Source organism: Gouania willdenowi, chromosome 13 (assembly GCF_900634775.1).
Source record: "Gouania willdenowi chromosome 13, fGouWil2.1, whole genome shotgun sequence".
Lineage (NCBI taxonomy): Eukaryota > Metazoa > Chordata > Actinopteri > Blenniiformes > Gobiesocidae > Gouania > Gouania willdenowi.
This window is the reverse complement of record NC_041056.1, coordinates 1,474,684-1,486,432: the sequence shown is the minus strand read 5'-3', so window position 1 is coordinate 1,486,432 and position 11,749 is coordinate 1,474,684. Positions and strand designations below refer to the sequence as shown.

The 11,749-nt window shown below is 39.2% G+C and overlaps 1 protein-coding gene across 2 annotated transcripts; it reads left to right on the top strand.

Annotated features, from left to right (window-relative positions):
* Positions 1 to 399: 399 nt before the first annotated feature.
* Positions 400 to 5,442, top strand: LOC114474462 (protein FAM222B-like). Of its 2 annotated transcripts, none has more exons than XM_028464799.1 (3): positions 400 to 534; positions 2,403 to 2,530; positions 2,823 to 5,442. In XM_028464799.1, the coding sequence occupies exons 2-3, from the start codon at positions 2,449 to 2,451 to the stop codon at positions 4,463 to 4,465; spliced, it is 1,725 nt and encodes a 574-aa protein (XP_028320600.1). In that variant the 5' UTR covers positions 400 to 534; positions 2,403 to 2,448; the 3' UTR covers positions 4,466 to 5,442. The 2 variants fall into 2 exon arrangements, with proteins under 2 accessions (XP_028320600.1, XP_028320601.1); XM_028464800.1 differs by having other exon boundaries at positions 407 to 534; positions 2,406 to 2,530.
* The last annotated feature ends 6,307 nt before the right edge of the window (positions 5,443 to 11,749 follow it).

Genomic DNA, 11,749 nt, shown 5'->3' with positions numbered 1-11,749 from the left:
ACAATGAAGGCCAATAAAATCCTAGTTTGTCGTGTGGAAGTTAAAAAACGAACCCATTACTAATTTATTTATTTATTGGAGGATATGCCCCTTGAGATGGAACATCTCGTTTTCGAAATGTGAACATTTGAACCTTAAACACAAGAATATTCTTCATTTGAATAGAATAAATGAATAAATAAAAATTAGAAGACCCTGAAAAATAACCTTTTTTGCTGGACACATTTATTTAAACAAAAAAAAACTTATTATTTTCTCCTGTTATTTGGTAAGTGTTGCTAAAAGATATATTTTTGTATGTCGATTTTTAACCGAGATCATGATTGTTTCTTCTTCTGTCCCACTCTGTGCATCTTTCTGATCAGGCAGCCCTGCGGCCTCCTTAGATCTCGCCGGGGTCTTATATGTTTGTATTAGCATTAGCCGGTTAGCTTCTCCCAGAGGCTACAACCGGAGACAAACTCCGGATTTTCAGTTGGAAACCGGGTCAAAACTCAACAAAATGAAGCTGCCGTACTCGTAGCGGTGTGAGGAGTGAGTATCATCCTTTAAATGTTGGTGTTTGTCGCTACAGAGAGTGAAAAAGTGAAGTTAAAGCTGTGCTAAGAGCATATTCAGCACAAAGAGGCTGCGGAAAGACGGAGGGCAAAGCCGGTGATCGCGGCCTGAGCCCGGCCTGATTTCTGCCTCTGAACACAGTTATATCTCTGGTTCTATTCCACAAGGTGCTCTGCTAACAGAATATACCTTTTTATAGCACTCAGGGGATTTATTTACGTGTTTGGCAGCTGGTGAAAATGCTTTAAAGCTTCAGGACTCACCATCCCCCAATAAATATGATAATAGATCATAAACTAGTCACTTCTCATTTTATACATCAAATTTACGAACTATCTGTTTAACACTGAAACATTAAACAATATGTAGAGGTTTATTTATAACCCCTAAAGTCGAACAGGGTTGAAAATATTAAGGGAAATATTACGTTTGGCACTAAATTGTCTGCATTTTAACCATCAAGTGCTTCCATTCAATTATTTTTATACTGATCATAATAATAAAATAAGGCCATCTTTTAAAAACCAGACTGAACTGTGCTGTCATACATTAAATCCAAACGAGACTTTCTAAGGGTGAAAATAATATTTGTGTGACTAATTTGAGCTGCCGTTGTATATCCTCAAACTAAAACTATATTGAACAAATAGGAAGTGTGTGTGTGTATATATATATATATATATATATATATATATATATATATATATATATATATTTCTGCTGCATCAATACAATATCTGTTTTCTGTAAAAGCTCAGAATATCAAGGTATAACTACTTATAGAAACAAATACAGCAATCACTTCCTTGTACTTGTCACATTGTAAATTATTAAACTTACTCCCTTACATAAATGTCATATTTACATCACTAAAAACTGTGCAAATGAATGTAATATTAATGTAAAGGGAGAATGGCTTCCACTGTGAGTGTCAATTGTAACTTTTGAATAAAATTTTTTTAGTGTGTTTTTGTTGTTTAATCTTTTTCTACGTTTTTTTTTTGTATTTTTGTTATTAACTGGGCCAAGCGCAGTTATGTTTTCACCTCTGTTTATCTGTCTGTCAGTCAGTTAGCAATATAACTTGAAAAGTTATGAACTGAATTGGATGAAATTTTTAGGAAAATTCATATATATATATCCTATATTATTTTCCCATTCACACTGTGGAACGTCTTGTTGATGATGTCATCATCAAAGAAGAACAAAAATATAATTGGCCCTCAGAGCATGATTTGTAACAAGGTTGCAATATCTAAATAAGTATTTGACAATTAATAATTAATTATATCATTGTTATTTCAAATGCTAAAGGTATGTTTTGATTATCAATGAATCTAATGGTGTATATAAAATCAATGTAGGACTACAACATAGGGTGGAAATCACAATATGGTTAGAAATGAGCTGCTTGGCTGAGGTCTGCGCTCTCTGAATGCTTTTACAATTTTGTCTGTTTTGGGAGTAATTTTGAATATTTTAATTGTCTTTGTGTATTTTTTTTGTGATTTTTTTTTTTTTTTTTTTTAAACAAAATAATTTTGTGTGTTTTATGTAATTGTGTATTTCTCTTGTCATTAGCTGTAAAATTTTGGTCATTTTTTTGTATTTCTGTTTTAACTTTGTCTATTTTTGTTGTTGTTGGCGTGATATGTATTTTTCTGTAATTGTGTATCGGTTTTTTTTTTTTACTTCGGTCATTTGGTGCGTTTTCTTTGGGCCACCAGTATCCACTGTAAAATACTGAAAGCACGTTTACAAAAAGTACGTGATACATGATGTTTTTGATGTGTCATTTAGAAAAGCCAAACTGTGTGTGTGTGTGTGTGTGTGTGTGTGGTCAGTAGGGTGCGGAGAGGCCGTCCCATGCTGCATTAGAGTAACAGTGACATGCTGGCCTGTCTGCCAGTATCAAACTACACAACCTCCTGCTTTCTTTCACTCACGCAGATGAACACTGGACTTCAGAAATGTAAGAAACACTTCTTCTTTGTTCTTTGGTTAACAGAGTGTGATGTTTTTTATCTTCACGCCTGATATTCCGTCTCCCATCATTGATTCGTGGCGCAGTATTCAGCTGCTCTATAGCTCTGGGTTTGACTGCACACAACCAAAAGTTAGGGGTCAGTCAACACCAGAAGTAAACAAAACTATTACATATATGTTCAGTTTGAAATACAGACACCATTGGGAGCAACTTAGAGTTGTCTATTGCGTGTGTGAGTTGTTGGTTGGTTGTGTAACGTGCGTTGCTTTGTTTTCAGGGGAAACCACACAGAAGATGAGATCTGCCAGCTGTCCGACCCCCGCTCAGTTGGACGCCTTTGCTAAGAAAGTGGCCAACAATCCTCTGAGCATCCAGATCTTCCCCAACAGCATCAAAGTCCCTCAGAGGAAACACATTCGCCGCACGGTCAACGGCCTGGACACGTCCTCGTCCGCCCAACGCCACAGCCCCTACCTGTCCCAGGTCAGCGCTGGCGCCGGCCTCCTGGCCGTCCTCCGCCCGCTCACCAAAGGTTACGTTAAAGAGTTGGACGGTAGCCGTACCAGGCAAACGTTCAGAGCGGCCATGAACCCTCACGGCGGCTCTTACGCCGCACACAGCACTTTAAATGTGGCTCAGGCCCCGCCCACTCTGAGTCACCTGCAGCAAAGGAACGCCACGCATCCTCAGACGCTGCAGCACAGACTAGCTCCGCCTCCTCCTCAGGGTGTGCAGCGGCAGCACAGTGCGCCGCACCCTCAGGGCGTCGTCCAACACTTGCAGCATCCGACACTTAAGCATCCGACGGCTCCTTCGACGCTGCTCCCCCAACAGGTGGTGACTCAGGACCTGCTTCACCTGTCCGACCGCGTTCAGCTTCCTGTGCGCCCGCACGCCCAGCCGCCGCCCCCTCAGGTGGTGAGCGGTGGGCTTCAGCAGGCTCCGCCCACATCCTATGGCTCCAGAAAGCTCCCCGATGCCGACGCCCCCCCCAACGTGACTGTATCTACCTCCACCATCCCTCTGTCCATGGCGGCGAGCCTGCAGCAGAACCGAGGCAGCGACCTGAGCAGCATCGTGCTACAGATCAACCAGCTGTGCCAGGCGCGCGCTGGGGGGGGCGCCACCTCCGTCTGCGAGGGACAGATCGCCAACCCCAGCCCCATCAGCCGCAACCTGCTGATCAACGCCAGCTCCCGGGTGTCCCTGCACCACCCGGGCATGGGCGGAGCCTCCAGCTGCCTCATGGTGGCGCCACCGCCAGACAAACTGCAGACTTTAGGTGGGGTCCCAGCACTGCATGATCACGAGAAAGTCCATCAGCAGCAGCAGCTGCAGCGACACCTGCAGCAGCAGAAACAGCTGCAGCACCTGCAGCTGCAGCAGCGCTCCTGGGCTCAGCACCAGATGGCCCACATGCAGCAGCCGCCCGACGACCCCCCCCACCCCTGCAAGAACCCTCGCATGGAGCCCCCTCCGTCAGAGTGCACGTATCCCCCCAGGAACCTTGGCTACACCCACAAGCTTCCCTCCACCGCACAGAGTTTTTCTCTGAAACATCCGTGTGAAAAAGCACCGGTGGCATCTCCCGCCAACGCCATGCCTTACGTCAGCAGCCACTACATCACGCAGCAGCAGCAAGCCCCGCCCCCGCCGCCATGGAACAACAACCGCAACCACACGGGCGCCCCTCAGGAACTGCCTGTTACTTTCCAAGCTGCAGCGGCTAAATACAGGCCAGGGAAAGATGCTAATGTGGCTCAGGCCAAGCTGATGCAGAGCGTGGACTTCCTGGGGGCGGAGTTTCACGTGCCCGGCTTCCAGGAGCAGTGCATGGATGCCATGAAGATGCACCGCGCCGCCATGGAGCCCGGCAACAGCAGCGGCGTCCTCAGCCATCACCACCAGGGGTACCATTAGACACTGCACTCCGATCCCCTCGGTGTGTGCGCCGTAGAGCTGCAGCAGGTAGATGTGGAACACGTTAGCGACAGCTGTTTTGCCCAGCGACGCAGCAGCAGGTGTTTTGTTAGCGACGCTACAGCTGTTTTGCTAGTGACGCTGCAGCTGTTTCGTTAGCGACGCTCCAGGTGTTTCGTTAGCGACGCTCCAGGTGTTTCGTTAGCGACGCTCCAGGTGTTTCTTTAGCGACGCTCCAGGTGTTTCGTTTGCGACGCTGCAGCTGTTTCGTTAGCGACGCTGCAGGTGTTTCGTTTGCGATGCTGCAGCTCTTTGGTTTCCAGGTATTTCTCAGGTCTTAAACGCAGATGAAGGTGTTAGTTTCTGCTCTCGTCTCTTGTGGACGTGCTGCTTTTTGTTCACTGACATCATGAGGTTGATCTCTGTTTATGCAACTAAGCAGGGGCGCGTCAAGGTCTCGTTTCCTGCGCTGCGTGCTAGATTTCTGTGTAGTGAGTCGACCATTAGTTGTGTTAATTTTAGATCTGGCTACTTGAAACTTAGAAGTAACGTTTTTTTTAAAGGTAAAGAATAAAAGCCTCCGTTAGCAGGAGCGTGTGCGTGCGTGTGTGCGTGCGTGTGTGTGTGACTATACTGCTGTAACACTGATCACTAATAATAATAATCCCACTGCCTGTATGAACAGGAAGCACCAGGTTCTTCTTTTCCTCACATTTTTTTTTTAGAGAAAAAAGCCTTAAATCGTTTACTTGGATCTCACGGTGGAGACTTTGTTTTGTCTAAAACTCAACAAATGTTTGTTAGAAGCTGTTACACTTCATCTTTAATTTATTGTTGGACCACTGCAGCCTGGAGGGCTGCTGTTCTGCAGCTTTTAAATGCTTTTCTGCTTCAGTGAGAACATAAATAAAGGGGAGAGATGTTTGGGGTCCATCCATAAAATCAGTAAAATGATGGTCCATTGTTGTATGAATCTGTGATAACCACATTTATTTATTCATCTGAATAATATCCACTGTTATCCAGGAACGTTTATTATTATTATTATAGTCATCTTAAAGATGCAAATCCTGGTTTTTATCACAAATAAAATGGGTTCAAAGTGACCAAAAATGGTGGAAAAGGTGGTGAAATGGGATTTAAAAAACCACTGCAACTTTAACCAATTACTAAGTATAGTGGCCAAAAACAGACAGAAAAAGTGGTGAAAAGGGTTCAAAGTGTCAATATTGGAACAATTAGTTTAAACTGACAATGGGCATGACAAATCATGAAAGTGGTTAAATTGGCAAAAATAAGCATGAAATATAATGAAGAGGTTAAAAGTGACAATGTGTCAACATATGTGAGATTAGGTGGAAAAGTGGTGAAAAGGGTTGTTAAGTGCTGAAAATTTCTAAAATGTGAAGAAAAGACATTGAACAATTGATGAAGTGTCAGAAATGTTGCAAAAATGCATTAAAAGGAGCAAAAATATGGCAATAAAAAGTGATGAAAATAGGTTCCAATACGTTTGGTGTGGCTGCAGAAAATGTTTCATAACAAGCAAAAATGAGCTCAAATTGTTCAAAAAAATGATTACTTTCTTTAAGGCACCTGGCGACCCCCCTCCAAGTGTCTTGTGACCCCAAATTGAGTCCTGACCAAGGTTGAGAACCCCTTGTCTAATGTGAAATGTTTTAAAGCAGAATCCTTGAGAAGCAGCTCAGCAGCCCTTTCAGTGTTTGGTTTAAACTCTTCTTTTCCTCCATGAAAATGTGACAAAACACTGTTTAAGCCCCTCCTCCTTTTCCGCTGCTATTGGTGTGTGTGTCGTTGACGTCGTCAAAAGGGCTTTTACAGAACGCACGTGTTTATTGGATGGATGCAGAGAAATGTCATGTTTTCAACACACACTGTAAAAAAAAATCATCAAGGAAACAATCTGCACTCGATCTGTTGAGCTTCCTTTTTAAAGTATGAAAACCAACCGATCTAATCCTCAGGCTAAGTTAACCTTTAGTTTGAACTTTTTCTTCTCGGGATGGGATGAAAACCAGAGTTTTCCTATTTCCCAGTTTTCCTGACTCCTGTTGTTGACACGCCTCCTTTCAAAGCTGCTGCTGACTTTATTATTTGGTGTTGGGTGAACGAGGGCTGTCGGAGAAATTAGTTTAGCATTAAAACTTGTCCCTGCTTTAACAGGCACCAGGGTTGGGATCCATTACATTTTTTTTCCAATTACATCTTTAATTATACGATTTCAATTACAACTAAAGTTACAAGTATTATTTTCCCCCTGAAATGTCATCTTCAATCACTAATGTTTAATCACAATTACTGAGCCTTTAATAAATAATCCCATAAAACATAACCTTGTGTTAGCTTTCTGTTAGCATCTCTAATGATAACGGGCCATTTTTAAGCCATGTCTTAAATCAGCTTTACGATACAATAAAAATATGATATACAATCCATATAGTTTTTCATCTCTTGGTTTCTTTGTTAGACTTCTTCATCCAGGAAGTGGGCGTCTTTTTTCTGTCAGTATAGCACTAGATTTAATTTTATTCTATTTTTAATGATCTTGAAGAGAAGTGACATAAAATTGATAAACATATTTTATTAATGATTAACTACATGTATGTATGTGTAAGACAGAACTGTAACATGGTTCCAGAGGTTTGTATTTAATTGAATTGTAAATGACAGTTTTTATAAAATTTCCAATACAATTACAATGTCAACTTGGCAAGACTTCTAGTCGCAAGGCAAATACGTATTTATCAATTTGAGAAGTTTGGCAAATATAATTGTTCATGTGAAAGACATCCTATTGTGTGTATTTTGTTGTTGAGTAATGTCCCTTTATGTTCTTTTTACTAATTAAACTGAAAGTAATAATGCAGGAAAAACAGAAGACTGACCTTGACCTTAAATATGACCTTGAGCGAAGGTCAAGGTCACAAATTGAAAGTAAATGTTGTTCAATGGTACCAGTCTGAGCACTGGATCTCAATGTGTGGCCAAGTTATAGGGATTTTTATTTTTTTGTGATGTCATCAACTTTGACCCCTACCAATCTTTTTACTGGTTAGTCATACAGCTTTAGTCTAATAAATTAAAATACTCCACTGGAGCTTTTCATAAATGTAAGCATCAAACTTGTACGATAAATATTCGTAGACATATGGAAAATGTTGGTTTTTGACATTTGACTTGACCTTGACATTTTGGCTCCAAAAAAGGTCGACTGCACATCCTTGACATTGTCCCTATGAGATGACGTACGTGTCATTAGTGCTAGAGTTGCGGGAGAAAAATAAGAACTCTATCGAGAACAATATATTTGTAAATAAAATAAAAAATTTCCAATTACAATTATGACAATAATTGTAATTGGAAAAGTTTTACATGATTAAAATTATAATTGACCCCAACCCTGACACTCACTGTAAAAATCTTAATTATTATTGATCCTTAATAAATAAGTAAACAAATTGGATTTAATGTTGAAGGATCATCGTGTGAAACAATATTAAGGAAATTAAAAAAAAACAAGTGTCTAAAATATTTACCATCACACGCTGCTGATTGAAGTCGTTGGATTCAGGTGTTATAAGTTAAATCTCCTCACAGAGCTGCAGGTCAACTCATTCAGTGCCAGCCATTTTCAGAATTTTTACCCCCCCTGAGTGACAGCCGTTTTTAAGCATTCTGACTGATTTGAAATACCCACTTTCGTCAGAAAAATACATTTGTTTCTGGCTTGTTTCGTTATCCCATCATTAGCCGTTGAATAGAGCAAGTTTTACACAAATCTTCAGTTTCAGAGCAAAAAGCTGAGAAAACGGCCTTTTTCTAAAAAAAACCCTGTCAGTAACATCTGAACATTGTTTCCTTATATAAAACACTGAGACCAGGCTTTTGATGATAAAATTATTATTTTGCTATCTAGGTCAGAGTTGAATGGATTTCTTACCTACTCTCTCCCCCGTCATTTTGCACACACCCAACTTCCTTTTCCTCCTGGACATGCCGGGTTTAGCCCGGTTAGTTGATGGTTTTATCTCACGATCAATAATCCACTCAGGTCCACACATGTTCTGTGTTAGTATGTGGAGCTGTGAGCTGCTGGATACGTCACAATATCACTTCATAGCACCATAATCTCCCTCGTTCCTGCTTCTTCCTCCTTAGCTAATGGTAGCATCAGTGGCTAATCTCTCATCTAAAGGTGTGCTGCTGCCACCTTCAGGGCACAGTTGGTCATTACATCACATTACTACAGCTTAGATATTGATGAGGGACCTCCGCTAGGGTGTTTTCTAGTAATCTCTGTGAAAAAAACGGAAATGACAAGTTTTCTCGTCAATGGCACTGAGTTTTTATAACAGGAAACGTGCAGGACGGAGGCTCTCCAGGATCATGGTCAGGAAGTGCCTCTGTGTGTGTGTATGTGTGTGTGACGGGGGACCAACGCTGCTTAGTGCGACTACTGACGCTGAGTCACTTTGTGCTGATTCACCAACCACGGGGAAACTGTTATTACGGAGATAAACGAGCTAAGCCCAGTGATGAGGGAGGTGGTTACTGTGGCAACAGGTTTCTGATCTATTTATCATCCCTGAAATCCTGATTTACCTAGAAAAAAAAAAATTAAAAAAAAGAAGAAATTGCGTGACCTAAATTAAAAAACAAATAACCTAAACCTGGGTTGATCTAAGGGCGGGGCCGAGTGAGTCTTTCAGTACCAACTTATCCTGAAATCTGAACATACGAGTTTGAGTCTCTGCAGGTTTTCAGTGGGTGTTGTAATCAGGATAAGCAAGTACAGATAATATCACAACTGTGAAATACAACAGAAACCAAACCAGGTGTTTGACACGTCGATTGGAGTCTGGTCTGGTCAGGATAAGCAGGTGCAGAAGACGCATGAATTCAGGCTCCATCTATCCAGAGTAGGTACACAGTTATCATGTTCAGTGTTGCGGTTTTTAATAGTTTACTGACAATAATTGAGAACAAGCTGATTTTGAAATGGGAAAAACTGAGCTGATGCCTGGGACGGGGGAGTTGGTTACCATGGTAACGAGTTTACTACTCACCCAGATTTACCGCAAATGTGAAATACAAAAAATCAAATGAGGTTTGAGAAGTTTTGAAGTGTTAGTTTGGTTGATTTGAGTTTTTGTGGTCAGGATAAGCAGGTGCAGATAACATGAGTTCAGGCTTTAACTATCCAGATTACAGTATATACCATACACTACACATTTAACCCATGTAGCATTTTAGGTTGAATTCAGTTATTAATCACAGAACTCACAGTTAAAGGTTTACACCTCAAACAAATCTATGATCCTGACTTTGTTAAACCTGCTTTCTGAAAATAGGGAAACTGATCTTAACCCCCTCAAATGTTAATGCTTATACTAGAATAATGATAGGTTAATGCTTGATTTATCCTAATGCCACGTTAATGTTAATGCTAACGCTAAATTAATTTCAATGTTAGCTAATGTTAAGTTAATGCTGTGCTAATGCTAATAATGCTAGTTATGTTAGCTAATACTAATGTTAAGCTAATGCTAGGTTAATGTAAATGCTAGCCAATGCTAAGTTAATGCTAAACTAATACTGTTTTGAGTTAGTGGGTCAGAAAATGAATGGATCTTTATTTTTATAGATTCTTCGACCAGGGACTCAGTTACCATGGTAACGGGTTGACCTCAAAAATCTAAAATCGTGAGTTTTGAATCCCCTCATTTCATGTGAAAATAAACTAATGTGTGTTGTTGTTGTGGACAATCCTGGTTTTGTTAAACCTCCTTTCTGAAACAGTCCAGGATTTCCTCGTTTTCACCTGATATTTTTCCACTGAATTCTCTTCCTCTTCCTCATCTTCTTCCTCTTCCTCTTCCTCCTCTGGATTAGTCTGCGGTTTGTTTGTTGGTCGGAGACGTTTGTTACTATTCTTGACTTTTTGTCATTGTGTGATTCCAGTTTTTGTTGAAGCTTCAGGATTAAAAAGTGTTGCACAAACATTCCCCCAAACCAAAATAAAGTTTGCAACCTCGCTGCTGCCCTGAATCACTCGTTTCTTCTTTGACTAATGTGTAAACAAAACTTCACATACAAGCATTAAACCATATTTATGTCATTTTTTACACAAACATGGAGCAGAAAGAGTTTTAAAGTGGAAAACAGTTCAAACATTAACATTATTAAATATATTCTACGTGAGGAGAAACAGAAATAATTTCATACACTTTAGAAGCAATATTACATCTGAAGTTACAGATCTATAAACCATATTTCTACTTAAATAAATGCCTGATTTTGATCAGTTACACACAAAAAAAGAAGAAAAATATACCAAAAAATAAATGAGACTTTGTTGTTTATTAGCATTTAAATTATGAGTCAGAAGCTTCATTTTTTAATTGTTTCTAATATTTAAATCTAATGATTTCATCTAATTTCCAACTAAACATTTTCACAATTGTGATATCACAAATTTTTGTTTCATTTTTTCTTGTTTTGTATGTTTTCCTCTCTTTTTGTGTGTTTTTGGAGTCAATTTGTGCTGTTTCTTTGTAATGTTGTGCATTAGGAGTCTTTTTTTTTTTTGGTCTATTTTTGATTTTGTTTGGTATTTTTTTCTACATTTTTGTATTCGTCTTGTGTGTTTTTGGAGTCAATTTGTGTGTATTTAGAACCTTTTTTTGTGTATTTTTGTTGTCATTTTGTATATATTTTTGTCATTCTGTATATTTTGTTGTGGTTTTGTAGATTTGCTTTGTGATTTTCTGTTTTATCACTCGTTTTGTATATTTTTGATTTTTTTTCAAATGTTTTTAAGTTTTCTAATTGTTTTTAATGTTTCAAATTTAATGCCGTATTCTAATTTTCAAGAAAATCAAAAATGTTTTTACAATTGCGATGTCAACTTATCATTTTTTATTACTTAGAGAAGATAGAGAAACCATTTATACATGTAAATAATTATCTTATTTTAATTGGTTATAAGTAAAAATACATTTAAACATTAAGAAGAAAAAAATGAATAAATAAATCTAATAATGTGCAGCCATTTATTTGAGCAATTTGTAATTTCAAAGACTGCTAAGTTGTTTCTTTAGTCACGTTAAATAAAATCTAGTTAGTTTGTGTCAACGTCTCTTTATGACATTATTTTATTTATTTACAACATTCTTATAAATCCTTAAAAATTAACAAACCATATCTTCACATAAATAAAAACCAGATTTAAATAAAATTAAAAAAAAACACAAAACGAATGAA